Genomic DNA, 20,517 nt, shown 5'->3' with positions numbered 1-20,517 from the left:
TCAACGTTTTATGGCAATTCTCCTTGCTATGTTGTTTCTTGCAATATCTCTTGTCAGGTTCTTAACTCTAATGTTATTTCTTACAACCTCTCCCTTCCATATTTAGACTTCTGCACCTTTTGACCCAATTGGTCTCATCCATTATCTTCATATTCCCAAATCATCTGTCTGCCTCACTGTAGAACTTCACCAATTCAGTACTTTCAATACCCAGCCACCCTCTTAGCTCTGAACAGGGCCTCTGGTCTTTCTGTGTCACTTTACACATCCACCTCACAATTTTCATTTTAGCCCACTCAAGCCTGCTTATGTCATCCTCATTAACAGTCCAAATTTCTCTGCCATACAACATCACACCTTACATACTGGCAGCATACATTCTTCCTTTCACATGGAGGGAAGGTCCTCTTGCTGTCAAAAGAGGCAACATCTCTCTAAACTTCTTCAGCCACTTCTGACTCTTGCAGATTTGTAGGCTTCTGCACCCCTACCAGCACTTATAATGTCACCCAGGTAACAGAACTCACCAGCACAGTCCAGAGACATAATCCCCAATGTTGAGTTTCTCCAGCCTTGCTGTGGGCACATGGTAACCTGTACATCAATAACACTTAAAGTCAGTAACATCCTTCAGTCTGCCATCTACTCCATTGCACCTCTTGTGTATCCACCTTCTGCACTCATTGCATATTATTGAATTGCTACCAACACCATTCTTACAAATATCACATGGTAATTTTTACTTTCCACCACAAGTCCCTTACCCGCACCACTAATCAATACTTTTTTGCCATATTCACTCTCAGGCCCTTAGACTCTATTCCATAATTCTATTGTATTTCTTAAATTCTTACACAGCCTCTTTAATACTGCTATCAGCATACAACAACTCCCAGGGCAGGCCAGATCTAAAGTCCCATGATATTGCCTCCAGCAATGCTTGAGAATGCTTGTGATAAATGTTCCCTTAAGTTGTGATTCTACAATACTGTATAAATACAGTATACGTATTAAAACTTGACCTGAATTAGGCTAGACTTTTGAAATCAAGTGAGAAGTAGAATGATTGTAACAAAACTAATTTAAGTTATCATCATATATAAAATCATTTCGATATGAGATTTGTTAACCAGGCCAACTGTATACTGTAGTGTTAAAACAAGAATACAAAACTTGTATTTTTACTTGAAACATGATGACATTCTTGTAATTACTGTGTGTTTTCTATACCATGTGTGTTTCCTACATATTACCTGTAAATTCATCTCCAATAAAACAGTAATAGGCTTCTAAACTTTGTCAAACTTTTGTGACTCCAGTGAATTGTGGTGTACTGTTCAGAATAATCATTAACTCATATAAAGAGTAAACTCTAATCCATACAATCAATGCACAGCTGTATATGACATTCTGGTTTCTTAAAACCTTTGAATTTATCATTGTTAAGTCTTAAAGTGCATCATAAGATTTCCATAACGTTCTTTAAAGTTGCAATGAAAAAATGAATTTAATAATTTGAATTTTTTTTACTTGACATGTACAGTGAACCCTCGAAGATCCGGACTAAAAGTGGGATCACCTGTCCGGAAAAGCCGATTGTCTGGATTTTCCGGCGAATAATAAATGATATAAGAAACACCAAAAATACAGTATTAAAGTAGTGATAAACAAATAACCATATATAAACCAATGCACTTAGCTATTATAACATAATAAGAAACATTGTATCATTACTAGGGTGAATGAAATACTATTCCCACAAACAACAATTGTCAACTCTGTTTATGTTTCCCACCTCCTCGGGCACCTGTGTCCAAGCAACTGACGGGTCAAGCAGCGCCCATGGGCCTAAAATGTTTTTGGTGTGGTTTGGGAATGCTTCTTAGCCCAGAATCCCCAAATTTTTTGTCCGGATCTTCCAAAATCCGGATTTCTCGGGTCCAGATCTTCGAGGGCTTACTGTATATATTGAAATAGCATGAAATTTCCATATCTGGCATTAAAATTTGTTGGAAATCACATTTTCTTGTGAAAATTTAAAAAAGACGTTATTTAAAAAAATGCTAAGATACGTCAACCTATACTGTTTCTAATGAGACAAAACTAATTTAGAATGTATTTTTATTCTATATTGTCATAGATTATAATGTATTCAATAATATTGTCTAGTTTTTTATTAATAGAAAATTGTAGGTTGAATGTGAGGGGAAACATTTTTTGATGGCCATGGCATTACTGTGACTGACACACTTAAGGGTAAAGTTGCTGAGGTAGCACTAATGTAACCAATGCACCCAAAAGGTTAATTGTGAAGGGAGAGTATTGACAGTAGCTTATCATATTATGTCAAATTATCATCCGGTCTCCCATTTTTATCAAAGATCATAGAGCATGCGATGCTGGATCAGTAACTTTGTCTGTTAGAGAGAAATGGTCCACTCAACCTATAGGAAGCATCATTCAACTGAAACTGCCTTATGTAAAATTCATAATGATATGGTAATAAACACTTACGCAGGAAGGTCCTCCCTCCTGGTCTTGCTGGATCTCACTGCAGCTTTTAACACAGTGGATCATCATTTGTTGCTTCAGGATCTTTGGTTGTCTGGTGTCTGTGATGATGCTCACTCACTGCTTGAGTCTTATTTATCTGAGTGATCTCAGTATGTGATGGTCGGTGGAACCATTTCAGAGCTGGTCCATTTGCAGTTTGAAGTCCCATAGGGATCAGTTTTGGGGCCACTTCAGTTTACATTTTATACCATTAGTCTTGCATCTCTGCTGGATGCTCATGCATGGTGTTGCCTACCATTTCTATGCTGATGATACACAGCTTTATGTGAAAATAATAAATATTTTGGATAATGATGAGATAATGAAATCCTTGATGCCTGACATTATGATTTGGATGGCTAGGAGAAAACTTTAGCTGAATGATGGCAAAACCGAGGTTATCATCATCCAGAGGAGTGGAGATACTGCAGGTGATTTTGTCTTTTCAAACTAGTGGGGAAGTACACCTTTGTCCTGTCAATTCTGTTCGAAACTTTGGAATGTACTTTGACTAAAATTGAATTTTAAAGAGCATATAAATCCAGTACAGTATTTAAGAGTTACAACTTTCATATAAAAATCTATATGCTGTTAAACAGTTTTTGGATATACACGGTCTTGTGACACTATTACATTCACTTACCTTATTTTGTCTCTGGTTGACTATTGTGACTCTTTATGGGTCTGCCTACCTAATTATCTACTGAAGAAAGTTCAAACAATGTTGAACACGGTTTCCAGGCGTATTTTTGCTCTTCCACCGAGAACTCTCTCTACCCTATTCTTGATTGAATCACATTGGCTTCCAGTTAAAGCTAGGATAAAGTTCAAACTCTTAAGACACTAATGTTTGGTGAGCCTAAGTATTTGGCCAACCTACTAATTCCTCTGACTACACATTATGAAATGATTTTGCATAGTAATATGATCCTTCACTCCTTGAGGAGCCTAGAGCAGTATGGGATGATCCTTTGCTACCTGATCCTTTTCCTTGTACAGGTTGTACCTCTCTAGTCCGGCAACCTCGGGACCTGACCGGTGCCGGACCATGGAAATTCACTCTTTTCCTGGATAGATAGTGACTAGTGCTTATGCCTGGAAGCACTAGCACCACTTTCTCTGCATCATGGTTTCTTTGAAGACATATTGAAGGGTTAAATGTCGTATAGTAGCTTATCAAATTTTGCGAGTTTTTAATTCTTAACGTATTTTATTGGAACACACAAAAAAATAAATAAATACAAATTTTGACGGCGGAAACTTGAATTTCGATGGGTTTGAACGGCCCGCCAACGTGCAGACGACGTGCATAATCGTGTAAACTGCGTCGTTTCTCTTATGTACAAAAGATTCATTATTGTTTATTACTGAATGTCTTTTTTATTGAATTAATGTTTATGTGTGCAAAATGAGCAATACAATTCATTAATAATACGTAGAATATTAAAACACACGAGGAAATGACACAGCATTGTTTTCGTTGTTTACAAAACCAGTGACTGACTGGTTCTACATATAAAACTGAAGAAAATAAGACCTTGGTTGTAGCTGTAGTAAAATTAATATGGTTGTTTTAAGTAATGTTATTTAATGCTAATAAATGGAACAATAGAAGTAGCTAACGATAATGGTAAAGAAAAAAGAGAGATCGCGTATGTAAGTGCGCATGCGCACACGTGAAAACATATCGTCATTACTTTACATAAGAATATGAAAGCAACACTTATTTACTGTTCATATATATTTTAATTAATGTTTCTGAATTTGTTTTTATTGAATTAATGTATGTGTGTGCAAAATTAACAATACAATTTATTAATAATACGTGGAATATTAGAGGAGACGAGACGGCTGCCGGCATTGTTTATGTTAAAGCTTACGAAACCAGTGACTGATTGGTTCTACATATAAAACTGAAGAAAATAAGACCCTGATTTTAGCTGTAGTAAAATTAATGTAAAAAAATTAATATGGTTGTTTGAAGTACCTGTAATGTTATTTAATGTTAATAAATGGAACAATATAAGTAGCTAACCATTAATGGTAAAAAAAAAGTGAGACTGCGCGTATATAAGTGCGCACGTGAAAACATATCATCATTACTCTACATAAGAATATGAAAGCAACACTTACTTACTGCTCATATATATTGAAGGGTTAAATGTTGTACTCTGTATAGACAAACAGAGAGAGAGAGAGCCGAACTGCCGGATGTAAACAAACCTTAATTTCCTGCGGCTTTGTTTTTTTTGTTTTTTTTAGGGGATTAGCCCACCCGGGCATTGGTCACTGACCCACATTGGGGCCTGAGAGGCAAAAAATTAATAATCCTGTAATAATAATAATAATAATTCAGATAAAAAAAAAAAAAAAAAAAAAAAGAGCTGCCTATCTACCTATTGGACAAACTAAAATCTTTCCGGACCACGGGAGTTTCTGGACCACAGAATGCCGGACTAGAGAGGTACAACCTGTACAATCGGTTGTCTGAATCCATGAAGCAGCTGGCTTCTGTGGTGACCTTTATGCTGTTAACTATGTCCACATCAAGTGCAGCTTCATAGGCTCCTATGATTAAGGTCTTATTGTTTTCCCTTTTCTCTTTTTATTTTACACTTTTATCCTCTTCACCACTGATCAGCTCTTTAGCCACTTGGGCGATCGGCCAGGTCTCTGTTAAGCACTGTTGCCAAGTACTGGGCTCCAGAATGTATCTGTACCTGCACCAGTGTTGGTCAAGTCTGGTCTTCAATGAGCTCACACTCAGTGGCGTCACAACACACACTGGCAGATTTTTCCAAGAGTTCACAACCCTCACTCCAAAAAAGTATGCCCTTAGAATTTTCTGAACTTGTGGATTCTTCAATTTTGAGCTGTGACCCCTATAAGATGTTTATAAACTTCAATTAAGTCATCCCTTGCCCACCTATAGTACAGTGGGGTCTCATTTTGTGTGGGTATATCATACTGGTAAGTGTCCACACATCAGAAATCCACGCACATGATGCCCTTTAACACATGTTAAAATTGCTATATTGTACTGGACTCGCCAGACTTTTACTCTTGAATTACATTGGGTAACCAACTTAACTTAACAAAAATGACACAATGTCATATAAACTGCATTTACATTATTAAATAGATATTTTATGAAAGCCGAAGAAGTTAATTATGCGATACTTCACTGAATAGTGGAGGTTAGTAAAGCTCTGGGAGACAATGGGGTCTGAGGCCTCGTCAAATTCAAAGCCTTCAAAATCAACTGCAGACACTTGTAAAGTGACTTTAGCTTCATCACCAATCTCCAGAGGGGCAGGGGGGCCATTGTCACTTAATTCAACTTGGTCTTCCTCGCATTGTTAAGGTGGAAAATAGGCGGTGATGAGAGATTGGCGGTGGCGTTTAATAAACTCCTGGTAACGTTACCTGTAGGGTTCCACCAAATTGTCTGACAGTGCGCTAAGTTTATCACTGCGTTGCAGGCTAGGTTCAGCACTCGTTAAAGCTTACTTGAGTTTTTTAACTTTACTGAGAACTTGCATCGCCTGTTACCGAGTCATGCTTCCCTCGGTCTGCTCTGGTTCCACCAAACTACTAACGCTTCCTTCCACTACCTCAAATTCACTCTTCTCGTCTCCCATCTCCTACAGCATGTGGTGTTTTGAAGTGGAATCCTCTGTTGCTCCAATAACTTTCTTCTCATTGTATATGTATTATGATTGGCGCACTTATTTGTATAATGTATCAGTACTGTAATGAATAAATTAAAAAACAAAAACAAAACTGGTGAGTGAGAAAGCAGGCAGTCCCCCCCCCCTCCCCCTTTTGCAGAGGGAGGGATCAGTCATCAGGAAAGAGATTACCTTCTCATTCTGTTGGTTTATCCTTTTATTTTAAAATCAAATTACTATGCATATACTATATCGTATTTGTTTTCTATTACCCTGTACTGTATACATACAGGGGTATATCATATTTTTGCTATTACTGTATTTAATACTGTATGTTATACTATTTATGATGAAATGTACACCATAATAGACTGATCATATGAGAACATAATAAAGAATAAATAAAAACGAACTGGTGAACGCTGCAACAATCAGTCTCCTCCCTCCCCCACCTCCAGCACGTTTACACATGGTGTCATCTCTTGTATCTATTAGCTCTCTTTAGGCCAATATCAAATCTGATTAGACCACTGTACAGTATCCCCATTAAAGACACAGTATATATTTTAATAATAAATGTGGTAATATCTTTTATAAAAGTAATTATTTTTTAATTACCTGTACTTCAGTGTATTACTTATGTACCAAAAGTAATATACCTGTAAGTACAGTTTATTAAAAGAAAATATTACATTACATATATTTACCCAAATTACGTGTTAGAAAATATACATTACATAAAATACAGCTCACAGATGGGATATGATTGAGAATTTCCTGCTCAGCCTGGAAATTACTTGGGGCTCATTTTCAGTACATTACTATAATTTGTTCCAGAACATATCCGGATTTTGGAGAGTTCCGGATACCATGACGCTGTATAAATGGTCCCATACCTGTATATATATAATAAGATTATTGCATAAAATGTTTTACATGACATGGGTGGCTCTTGAGGGTATGAGAAGACATGATACTTAAGGTGTAGCTGCACCTCTTGGTTTGGGAGGGTACGGGAAGATACTGTACAGTACTTAGAGGTGTGAAAAACTTTTTATTGTATTTAACCAAACATTTAAATCCTATGAGTGAAAAAATGCATGGCTAAATTCAGAAATTAAAATATATTTTAGTTACAACTTCTACAAAAGTGCAGTAAACCCTTTTAGTGCTCTCACAGTTTTATTTATCCTGCCACTTTGGATTTGGGGGAAACTTGGTCAGTGGGGATTGCTTGTGATGGTGGTGATGCACTGAAAGGGTTAATGACTGTCTCATTTATTTCTATATCAAGTGACTTGCTTTAATGAGCATGGCTGTACAAGTGCAGAAGAGCTTATGCTGTACTGTAACTCCATCATTATTGTCTTAGCTTTTGGTGTTGGCATTTTCAGTGTTAACAGAGGTTAATACTTTACATGTAGGTTTTTTAATTGGTTATATTTCGATAAACTTAACACCAGTTAATTTTTGTATTTGAAATGTAACATCAATGAGTAAGCTGTGTTGTCTTCAGACTGCACCTTTGTATTACTGTACTTATTATGTTTATGCTGTATTGTCAAGACATAACTGTCATGGTTAGGAAAGATAAACCATTTCTTTAAACAGCCTTCCAAACATTAAAAAAAATCTTCTACTCTACCTCCTTTTTCACATTGAACATATCTTTTATTATCCTTTTCTTCAGTTTCTCCTTCAATTCCTTCTTTCTCTAACCTCCCTCCTCATCTTCATCTTTAGGTTCCTGTCATTTTCCCCTTCTCTTCCTCCTCTTTTCTTAACATATTTAGTCTTCAAGGAAATTTTGGCTATTTTAATTGAGGAGTCTAGCCTAGAGATATATTTGATGGGGATTTTCTATATGATTGAGCTACTCTAGTCAGATATATTTCTAAAGGTGTTTTTCTTACAATAAGTCATTGACTTCTGTCAGTTTTTCATTATTTTAACACCATTTTTTTTTAATTTCATGAACTGGAAAGATATTAATGATTTCTTTAATGAAGCGTATGTATGTCAGAGTATGTATGATCAAATGTTTAATCTGATGTATTTAAAAATAATACATATTTATTGCTGATTCTGTTATGTTCATATTATTCTTTAATTTACACATGCAGTATATACTTACACACACACACACCAGTACCCAGAAACATGCACTTTAGTTATATACATATACTACTACTTTACATGTACAATACATGAACTTGTTACAATATATATATATATATATATATATATATATATATATATATATATATATATATATATATATATATATATATATATATATATATATATATATATATATATATATATATATATATATATATAATGATTCACATTTCATTCACTTTTATATAATTCATGAATATTGATTTCAAGAATAATATGCAATACCCAGATCAACTCCCTTCCCCCTCCCAAATTATTAACATTTATGAAAACTTGTTGCTAATACTTATTCCTGATCCTGTGAACAGCAGGTCTCAGAGCTCGTTAAGTGGTCGAGATAGTGACAGTATGGACAACGAGGTCACGCTATCCAAGATGGATGTTGTCCTGTCATTTGTATTAGAGGTAAGGTTAATACAAAAGTCCCAGTATTGCACCAGAAGACAAAGAAGTTTGGATGTGTGATGGATCACCTGTGATCTGTAAAGCACAAGTTTACTCACTGTATTAGATATAGCTTTTGCTTATCAACTAAATAAAGTATTTGTGTTTCAGAGTTTTATGACCATGCCCAGGTAAGAGTATTTTTGTTCACAAAGTATTTTTCACGTCATATGTTACATTTGTCTGATAAGAGAAGATTTCAGTGTTTATGCCATTTATTAAGCCATAGAGCAAGTTCTATATTAAAGATATACTGTAGTAACATTACAAATCATGCAAGTGTTTTTTTTTATTAAAGTGGACACTGTGTAATTGGACTTCATTCATTTATACATATAACTAATTTTTTTTTAAATCATTCATATATTAAAGTTAACAAGTAAATTCCTTTCTAAATAAAAAAAGATTCATGATGAAGGTTTCTTTAAGAACATACCAAAAGTATTTGTTATGTATAAATTATATCAACATTCATTTCATTACAATAAAAAAAATTCCCTCAGTAGTTAAACCTCAGAATTGTGGCACTGATGGGGTTGAGAGCCTGCTGGATTTGTGAATGGTCTGCTTTTCTAAAACTCATTCTGGCAATACGCGCTCCACCTTCAAACCATAAAGCATTTCCTTGTTTAATTCTTGAGATAATTTACGATCAGATTAGAAGTGCACTATTGATCAGCATCTCCTTACAAAATTTGCTGAAAATTTTTTTTTTTCTTGGAGAAACTTCATCTTGTCAGAACAGTGTACAGTAGAAGGATTGAAAGGTTATAAAAGAAGGTGAAATAGGCATAGTTTAAAGTGTCATAGTCGTGTAAACAAGGTGAGTATACCCCATTTATACAGCAGACAAAGTGAATCAACTAACCTAAATCTTATTTGTCAAAATGATCTTACAAATATTATTTACTATGGTATGGCTGGTTTTATGTTGTCTTTTCATTATAAACTGTTTAAGCTCATCTTGTTTACAGTACTGAAGAACTTTTAGTTATGGTAGTTTTACCTTAAATTTCAATTCTCAGTTATACTACAGTACATTATTTTGGCATTGTGAATAGTTTGTTATAAATACAGGCCGAACCCTTCTAATATGGCACCAGGCTTATGTACAGTGCACACTAATCTTCCCTTCAATTACATTTTATAAAAAACTAGTAATTTATTTCACAAGTTACTAATTTCAATACAAGCCCACCAGCTATTACCATTTTTTATTATACAGTAAACCTTGTTATTCGCAAGGGATAGGTTCCAAGGATAAGCGCGAATAGGCAAAACTGCGGATAGCAACTTATACTACCTTAGTGCGCTACTGTATACCTATGCCAAACAACTAACCAGACGCGGCAGCACTCATCCTCTCCTTTAACTTGTCTAATAGCTCAACTTTCTTTGTCAGGGTCATCACTGACTTCTGCCTTTCACATTTCACTCCACTAGTATCACTAGCACTGACACTAGGCAGTCTTTTCGGGGCCATTTCACACAAACACTTAAGTTTTGAGAGTACAACACGAGATGCTGCGTGGGGTGACTCGTTGTGCTGCAGGAAAAAGCTTGCAAGCTAGCCACCATAGCCACTATCTGCTTACCGCGAATCGTCGAAATCGCGAATCGCAAACCCGTACAGGTATACAGTATATTGATAACCAGTGTTTTCTTCATCATAGACGTGTGATGTACGTCTGCATCTGGCCTATATATTTTACTCTCTCTCTCTCTCTCAAGTTTAGATATGAAAATATTTCAGTACTGTATATTAAACAACCTTAAGCATATCACACATCCCCTGCTCATTCCTAGTTCCACTTCAGATCTCTTATAGTGTTCCAATTACTCTCATGCATGACATAACTACACCAAGCTGCTTTACTCCATAAATCTTCTTCGCCTGTTACACCACCCTTTCATCCACAGCATCACTTATGGTTACTTCTCCAGATCAGTAAATGCTTAATATACTTTCCTATTTTCTCTAATGTACTTTGCAAGACTTTTTCTGAAACCTCTTTGGTTCATACAACAACTACCGTACATTCTCGTAATCCTCCATGTTCTTCTCTTGTCTTATTTTCTCTTATTTTCTTCACCCTGTAAACATCTTTGTAAACACTTTCACAGGTATGTATTGTATACTCGTTAGACTGACTCTTCCATAGCTGATGGCATCCCTCCCTTCAACACATTTGGTAGTTTCCCTTTTCTTCATGCCATCTGATGTACTCTTAATGGAAATTCTATTGTGTTTTCCTCTTCCAGTTTCAACATCTCTGCCCCAAAAAAGATCGTTAGGTGAATTTTCGCATCTCGTTCTTGGAATGGTCGCGAATCGTGAATTCGCAAGTATTGAATTTAATACCTTATGGAAAAAATAGGGTATGGTACCATGGCTATCAAGATTAGAATTTTTGTCACAATATTTTGGGTTAGAATTTATAAATGTTTCAGAGATGGTGTTGATTCTTATATGGAGTGAGTTTTTGTAATACAAATTAATAAATTTTAACAAAAATTATTGTTTCCTCTACATATAATTGATGTCTGAATATGTAAATAAGCAGAAAACTTGCATCACTTAGGATATTATAGTCTACCCGAGTAAAATCGCTTTATTTAATACATGGCTAAAGAGTAAAAATTACAGTACAGCGGTCCCTCGATTAACGAACACAATTGGTTCCACAGAATCGGTTGTTAACTGAAAATTTCATAAACTGAATCTATTATTACAATGGGATATTGGGTAATTGGTTCCAACTCACAGAAAAAGTACATACAAAGTACTGTATACCAGTAATAGAATTAACAAAACATTAAATATAAATTAAATACAGTACTGTACTGTACAGTATACTGTACAATAATAAATAGAAAACAATATTTTGAGGTGTGTATGTCGTATTCCCGGCAGCTTTGTTTACATATCAAACAGCTGATTGTAGAGGCAGTCGATGATGACATGCCATATTCTTTACAGAGTGCATTGGTTCTAATGCCTTCTTTATGTTTCATAATAATTTCTGCACTGTATATTATCAATATGCTAACTAAATTTCAGAATGACCAATAATTTTAATGTAAAAATGAAAAATTATTCAAGAGACCAACAAATTCAATGTTCACTCCACTGTAAACAAAGTTAAACTGAGAAGCTTTGGTGGGTGATGATGGGTTCACAAAAACTGTTCCCTGTACTTTCTATATTATCAATATGTTAACTAAATTTCAGAATGACCAATAATTTTAATATAAAAAATGCAAAAATATTCAAGAGCACAACTTTCTTGATATTTACTGCACCGGAAACGAATGTAAACATAGAACCAATTACTGTATTGGCAGACTAGCCGATCAGCTAAGCATGTTTCTCGTAAGGCTGTCGTTAATCAAAGTTTTGTTCATTAATGGAACTGAAAATCCTAAAGGGAGCTAATTCGTTAACCAAAATTTTGTTAATTGAACCGTCCGTTAATCGAGGGAACACTGTATTGTACTCTAATGTGCTGTGTATCAATTGTATTGTTTATTATAGCAATTTTTTTGGCCAAAGTGGCTATAGCACTACTGGTGGCAGACATGTGAATGACTGACTTCAGTTGTGTTCATATTGTTGGACTAAATTAGAATCTTTACTGAACAGGATCAAAGGGGACAACGTTCTGATAACCGGAAGATTCAGATAATTGGAATTTGGGTAAAAGGAAATGCACTGTGGATTTAATAAAGTCTGTGATATTGGATTTACCATATAAGTGAAGATATTCTGCAAACAGTGGTCTTGACATTTTTTTAAACTTTGATCCACATTTTCTCAAAACTTAAATTTGGCACTTTTAATCACTGTCACATGAAACACTTCGCATGTGAGTCATTGCATATTAGATCATCGTGATTCAGGTCATTACTGCTCTTGGTTCATAATAACAAACTTAATAGATGTGAATATAAGTTGTTTATCTGAAAGTTTCCAGATCTTGTAAACTTCGTTAAATATAAATACCATTAGTAAAGACTTCCTGAAGTGTGTACAGTTGGAAAATTCCATTCAGTTTCATGACCTTGTAAATATTTTTATAAAACTTTGTGTGATATTTTATTGTTGTTTCTTTGATTTTGTGTGTGTGGTGGCCGAGTACATGCAGTGCTTGCCTCCCGTTCCATTTCACCCAGCTGTAAATGGGTAGCCAAGTTTGCAATTTGGGGAAGTGAATGCAGTCAAGTGCAGTACCAGCCATACTGCCCCCACGTGTACTGAAGACTTAGTATACAGTGTGTTGTATCCACACTGTCCCTAATGGGCAGTCATGCCTGTAGGACCCACTTTCACTTTTCACTCGTATTTAATTGAGTTCGTAGACTCCTTATGTATGCTTATTGATTTTCTTTTAACTGGCTATTTATGTAGTGAAATTTTTGGCCCATAAACACCAACATACACTATACCCTTGTTAATTCGACAAAATAGGGGTTCTGGGTCACTTGAATTACCAAAAAATCCTGTATTTGAGGGTTGGTGAGTGCTGGCAAAATTTTTAGGGAGACTGGAACCAATCAGCTGTTAATGCTCTGTAAACAAAGGCCTGGGAATATACTATGGCACAATAGCTCTTCTAGGATTGAGAGTGGGATATTTTTGGAAAATTAATTACTTTTTATAATTTTTTATTAATGTGGCACCAAATGAACCTAAATAATATGGGAATTGTGGTGAAAGTGCAGGCTGTCATTATTAAGGGATCACGGGCTGCCGAGCAGGTGGTGGTGAGTTGTCCTCCCTCCCTCTCCCGTCACCACTCACTGGCTATGCACCCAAATGTAGTTTTGTCTTAATTCATTCAACTTAATCTATTTCATAAGATATTCCTATATTAATAATAAACTTTTGGGAACTTCACAACTGTTTCAGACTCATTCCGAATTCATATTGTTTAATTCATGTTGGGAAAAACATAACGAATTAAGCTAAAATCCGAATTAACGAGGGTGAAGTGTACTAAGAGCAACAAATTAATTTTTTATCTTTTACTGGTGTTCAATACAGCAAGTTGCCAGTTTATGTTGGATATGTTCCAAGAAAAAGCAATGTACAGTAAATGGTACTTACATCAATCAGCAACTTGCTGAACTGCATGTCAGAAACAGTGAAATATACCTAGCTGGTGCAATCTTTGGTCATATGTCACATTTAAAAATTTTGTTTCTCTGGTTATGCTACACTGTCCTAAGGGCAAAGCTGTACTGTACAAGTACTCAAAATAATATACTAAATGATTACTAAAATTTTTGTCTAGTGCAAACTATAGCATGTTTACAGCTCCTCCCCGACTTATGACCTACTCGACTTAGGACCACCCGCACTTACGACCTGCCTCAATCGTACCAAAATTTTGTCAAATTACGTATTTTAGAGTTCCAACGTCAGTACAGACAAAATTTTCGTTTGTAATTCACTTTAAAATGGCTGGCAAGCTTAAAGGTGAGAGATTTTTGTGGTGCTGAGAAGAAAAATAGACACTCATTTTAGATTTTCTATGTATTATTTAAGCATTTTCGACTTATGACCATTTCGATTTACGATCTGGATTTGGGTCCCAAACCCCGTCGTAAGTCAGGGAGGAGCTGTATATTCAAATTAATTATTATCTTATAAGAATTCCAGCAATGTAAATTATATTCTCCCTGGTCACTTCTGCGACATTTTATAAACAAATAAACAAAAAAGAAAAACTCAATCTAAAGGGCATGAATAAACAAATAAATACTTCACTAGACCTTCAACGCCAACTGCCAAAACGTGTCACTGTCACCTCCAACCCCCCCCCCTCTTCCCAGCCAGGGTTGGGTGGTCATAGGCTTACAGTTTTTATCTTATATAATATCACAGACTAAAGTTAGGAGAATATAATTTGCATTGCTAGAATCCTTGCAAGACAAAGAATAATTTGAATATAAACGTCATATATTTTGCTCAAGAGATAAAAATTTTAGCCATTTGTAATAAAATTAATTAGAACATGTCAGTTCAGTGACATTTTATAAGAGAAAAACTTAGTCACTCTTAAGGACAGATAAATAAATAAGCACTAGACCTTGGCAACAACTGTCAAACATATCACCTCACCTTCCCCCCCATCTTCCCATCAGCTGATCGCTAGTAAACAGACCATTTCACGTCCCATAATTTTAACTGTGTTGATTTATGAGTGTGTGTTTTAACATAATACTACAAAAAAAAACAAGGTTTTGTTTATTCTAGAAGATGGGTTGAGGTGCATCTGGGTAGAATCTCAGTCTTTTTAGTATTTTGTGTTTCTCTCAAGTACCAAACTAAATTATTTCAGTTAAACAACACTTCAATTTAGTGTGAATTCGGTTTAAAGCGACCTCTCTTGGAACATATCTTGTGTTATATCGACGTTCTAAAAAATAAACAAATAAATAAAATTACCCGTATATATATATATATATATACTGTATATATATATATATATATACTGTATATATATATATATATATATATATATATATATATATATATATATATATATATATATATATATATATATATATATATATATATATATATATATATATATATATATATATATATATATGGCAACAGTAGCTTTTGAGTGTTAATTAACTGACCAAGGCCACTTAACTTGGTCGGCTCTAGTATTTGAGACTCACAGTGACTGGGTTCATTGGTTAGTGAAAATCAAAATTATTTACTTATTCTTTTTATTTATATTTTTATAATTAAATATTCCAATCTAAATATTTTTTGGGATGTCTTGCTGTATGTTTATTTTGTTAGCAATTTCCACTTGATATGGTCTTGGGCAGGTATTGGTCATGGAGGTTCGAGAAATCAAGCACTTACCGGCCAACAGAATTGTGTATTGTACCATGGAGGTGGAGGGAGGTGAGAAGTTGCAGACAGACCAAGCAGAGGCATCAAAACCAATGTAAGTACTGTACTGCAATAGTTTAAATTTTTTATTACAAATGGAAAGTTACATATTGCTTATGTACACAGAAGGCCATGACCATGATAGTGGCATAGTTAACTCTCCAGAAGGTTCTTAATTGTTTGTCTTTCCATTCAGATATAGAAATTAAGGTACAAGGAACCTTCATTGATGCACATATTGTAACGATATATAATTGATAACAGTGTAGCTAACTAATAAAGAATCTTTTTGTTTAGCATCTACCAAGATTTTCACACCAAAAACTCACTTAACAGACCCATAGTGAGAGGCATTCATGCATCAATAGTTACCTCCTAATATACCAAACATTATGGTTGTTATTGTATTACAATCTAATCCTTCATTAATGGACTGTACTGTACAGGCAACATACATAGCCACTAACTGTCGGGGAATGTTGAATGTGAGGTAAGCTGCAGGCCAGCCCCTTGTATCATGATCAAACAACAGAATATAATTTTTATAAGCTATAGCTAGTTAAATGTAGTAAGTAAGTTTATATTCAATATTTACAAACAGTAGGCCCTGTATAGTGATGTATATTATAGGTGTGTTTTTGCCGAGTAAAATGTGAGTTGACATGTGAAGGTATGGTGAGGTGGTGTTACACTCACTGCACCTTATGTTCTGAAACTCAAGATAATGAATTTTGGCATTGCTTCCCTTGTCAATGCCAATGAATCTTCAAGGTTAAAGAACAATAATATAATAATAGTATCTTGGTCATATGGCCTCAAAATATCCCTGAAATTGGTCAGATTTAAAAAAAATTATCAGGAGGGGAGGCTTACAGCACCCCTCTCAACCCCACAGCAAACACATCAGAGTGCCCCCCCCCCCACCCCAGATATTTTTTCTAGATTTGCCGCTGGTTCTGGTTGATACTAATACAAAAAAAAAAAAAAATATTATATATTGTCATACTGTACATCAATGAAGGAAGAGATGCCATAATTATTTGATACTGTAAGAGATAAAACTGGGTGATGACAGTTGATATATTCTTCACACTTTGCAAACTGAGGGGCCCATGTTCCTGACGTGCCCCACACAATAGGTGGTCATGATTATAGGATGATAATATAGCATGGACTATGCATGTTTTATTCATTGACCTCCTAGAGCCTGTCCATCGATTTTCACAAGGTGTGGTCTTATGCCATCCCGGGCTGTCTCCCACGTGTTAACCATATTTTCCCAAATATTTTCTATGGAATTACACTTACAGTCCTTGCTAAGCCAGTCCAGTAGCTGCAGGTTCTCCTGACCTTTGAACCACTCCCTGACTGTTCTGGCCATATGGATGGGGCAGCAATCTTGCACGAATATGATAGGAACCTGTAGGGAAGAAGGTTTGGAGTATGGGAGATAAATACTTGCACCTGGAGAGGGTAAGGGAAGGTCCACTGGGTCATAAGGGTTACGCTGTGCAATAACAAGATTGTTTTAGCACGATACAAAGGTACAGTAACCACAAATTATTACATTTCCTTTAATATTTATTTGTGATTATTTTGTAAGCATTATGGATGTGTTAATTATTAAGAAACTTAGGCTGCTGTGTGCTAGGTGGCACATCACTATATATGCTGAACTTTTCTGTCGTTAAGTGCTATCAAACATGATACCAACCTGATTGTATGGCTTGTGACAATAAGATAGTCCTTTGAATTATTATGGTCTATTAAGGCCTGCTGTATCAATCTGTAAATGCTATGCAACCGAGTATATGTAAACGACCCAATAAATAGAACACAGACATTGTGATATCAAATTGGCAGTATTATATTCTATCAGTTGCTAAAATTCTGCCCCACATCAACTTGTGTATAATAGTAGGGAGCTCGTGCTCACTAAGTAAGAGATGTCAGTTTTATCTATCTCGTAAAATTATTCATAAAATGTTATCATAATGCAAATATACAGTATACCGTGTCTTAGCATACAAGCTCCAGAAAGGTTTCATATGATGATTCCTAATCATGACTGCACTCTTGCACTAGCATCTTCACCAAGCTCTTACACCACCTGCATATATGACTATTAATAATTGGTTATACAACATACAGTAATAAGCATATAGAGTACAGGTATTGACCATACAATTAAAACATCTAATAATTACTTAAATATGTAATATTAGGAGGACACGTTGCTACCTGGCATTTAATTGCAATTCTCAAAACCCCCTCCCGCACCCTCCATCACACGCATTGCTACCGTCATCATCTTGCCTGGCGAATCAGCTGTAAATACGCACAAGGAAAGCTCCACTAATTTGTGTTGTAATAGCTGAAACACTAAGTGCCACGAGGATTTTATATTTGGTATTTATGCATCTAAACCTTATAATAAATAATTTTATTTTTTGCACATTCTGTATGAAATAGTGTGTGCATGTAATAGCATAAAAAAGGAAGAAGAAAATTACATATGTCTACCAAAAATTACAAGTTAAAAAATAACCGCTCTGAGTAATAACTCTGGCTATTCAGGGTCTCAGAAATGGAACCTATAAGTTAATAAGATCAATATACGATTGATCACCTTTCGATGGCTTTTCACTGTCCCTAACCCCATCGTATAATGGTCAACACCCGTACGATGTCAATATTTGTAATATTGTGAGCTTGTAAGGCACCACTCCACCAGCTTCTCTCCCTGTTTTCCATCTCTACCATGAGTTCCAGAGGTCAATAAGTGAAGACGTGCAGGGATACAAATAGAATGTGCACCGCATAGCTTCTGTAATCAAAAGTTGGTCGCATTAAATTCTTGAACAGTTGATTTGACTTTTATATGAATCTGCTGACAAGAATACCCAGTCTTTTTAATTTAGAGGTTGCCATGTATTCACTTCACTTGTTTGAATACACTTATCATTTCCCTCCCTCAGAGCAGTATAGATTTAGGCCACAAAGCTTATTTATTGTGGGCTAAAGTTGTATTTCAGTCAATCTTCCATTTATAAATATTACCAATATTATTGTAAAATGCTTAACATTATTTTAAAGCTTCACCTTCAACACTGTTGCTTCAGGTGGGACACACAAGGTGACTTCACCACAACACACCCGTTGCCTGCTGTTAAAATTAAGCTCTACACAGAATCAGCCTCTGTGCTCTCTCTTGATGACAAGGAGTTGGGCAAGGTTGTTTTACATCCCACAGCGCTTTCACCTAAGGTTAGTGACACATTACTAAGTGCTCATTGTTCCTTAAAAAATGGAAGGCCTCATGTTTCATGAATTATAATCATAAATACAGTATCTGCTTGCTGCCATTCTCTTGTATGCTCAAGAAGGAATTAATAAAAAAATTGAACTCATGTTTTGACATTTTTAGGTAAGAAATGGAGCCCATTAAATTTTGAAGAACATTTTTAGTCATTATTCTGTACTAGACAGATCTGTGTTAGAGATAGAAAGGCTAAAGTTATGGCAGGTTAGGTTAGGTTAACCTTCTTTAAGCAGGCAAAATTTAAAATATTTGGTAGAGCAAAAATTTGTTGTCAGTCATAAGAAGAGGAAATTGCTTCCCTAGGATACAGTAATAGCATAAGATGATTTTTTCAAGAATATTATAGTGGTATGGGTATTGGGTTTATATACTGTAATGTGATTATGTAAATGTTCCATTTAATTTATATGTGAAGATAAGATTTATTTTTTTGTTTTTTTTCATTTACAGATACCTGAATGGTACAAGATGCAAGTACCAAAAAATTCTTCAGAAAATAACCTTAGAATTAAGATTACAGTTAGAATGGATAAACCACAGAATCTTAAACACTGTGGGTGAGTATAACACTTTTATGGCTTCTGTGTTATCTCTTAAATGATTTACAAGATTCACTTTGACAGAACCTCCCTTGCAGATCCTTGCCAGGGTGCTGACTGTATTAAATTCCACTACAGACCTTGACCAGGGTGATCTCCCTTACAGACCTTGACCAGGGTGCTGACTGTTTTCTAATGCGGAATCATTGTAGTAAATGACCAGCTACACCATGGTCGGAACACTGGTTAATAAGGGCTAAACCTCAGCCATGATCTGATGGTGTGTCAACATGTTTGCAATTCTAAGGATCACTAGAATCAATCCCTTAGCAGTTTGTTTATTCTACCACTTTAGAATGGACTCACCCATAATATTGCACAGTGATTGGTGGGCTATAAGTTCAATACACATTCAGCCACAGAAAAGTGGTAAGATTTTAGGTAAAATGTTTCAAACATCGGTGACATAATCCTCCCGGGAAGAGCAGAAGACAAGCGTGTATTGTATCGTCCATATGTCAAATGCACACATATACATATACCTGGCACAGTTCATCTGTCTTCATTATTTTGAAGTTAAATTACAAATTATAAATCATATTTTCTATTATTTAATGTTTTATATTATTAATGATGAAACATACACCATAAGAGGCTGATCATACGAGAATATAATAATGAATAAATTAAAAACTAGTATACGAGCCAAGGCCAGCCCCCCCCACCTCACCTCCAGCACATTTACACAAGTGTTATCTTTCGTACATAATAGCTCTCGTTAGTCCTACATCAAATCTGATTAGACCACTGTACAGTATCCCTATTAAAGATGATACAGTATATATTTTAATGAATAAGGTAGGCAATTAAAACATCTAATACGTAATTACT

General features: G+C 35.2%; 1 protein-coding gene across 24 annotated transcripts in view; it reads left to right on the top strand.

Annotated features, from left to right (window-relative positions):
- LOC121859966 (calcium-dependent secretion activator-like) overlaps positions 1–20,517 on the top strand; it is a 381,073-nt gene that overhangs the window by 194,037 nt on the left and 166,519 nt on the right. For 23 of the 24 annotated variants that reach the window (XR_006087793.1, XM_042356936.1, XM_042356930.1 and 20 more), the window contains 4 exons: positions 8,714–8,810; positions 15,699–15,820; positions 18,888–19,032; positions 19,538–19,644. Coding sequence is in view for 23 of the 24 variants with exons in the window: in XM_042356936.1 (XP_042212870.1) it covers positions 8,714–8,810; positions 15,699–15,820; positions 18,888–19,032; positions 19,538–19,644 (471 nt within the window). In the remaining variant the exon portion in view is untranslated. The remainder of the gene's footprint in view (positions 1–8,713; positions 8,811–15,698; positions 15,821–18,887; positions 19,033–19,537; positions 19,645–20,517) is intronic. The other variant, XM_042356939.1, reaches the window with a different exon arrangement.

Source organism: Homarus americanus, unplaced genomic scaffold (assembly GCF_018991925.1).
Source record: "Homarus americanus isolate GMGI-L3 unplaced genomic scaffold, GMGI_Hamer_2.0 scaffold38393, whole genome shotgun sequence".
NCBI classification, from domain to species: domain Eukaryota; kingdom Metazoa; phylum Arthropoda; class Malacostraca; order Decapoda; family Nephropidae; genus Homarus; species Homarus americanus.
Note: the sequence above shows the minus strand (reverse complement) of the source record. Positions and strands in the feature narration are given on the sequence as shown.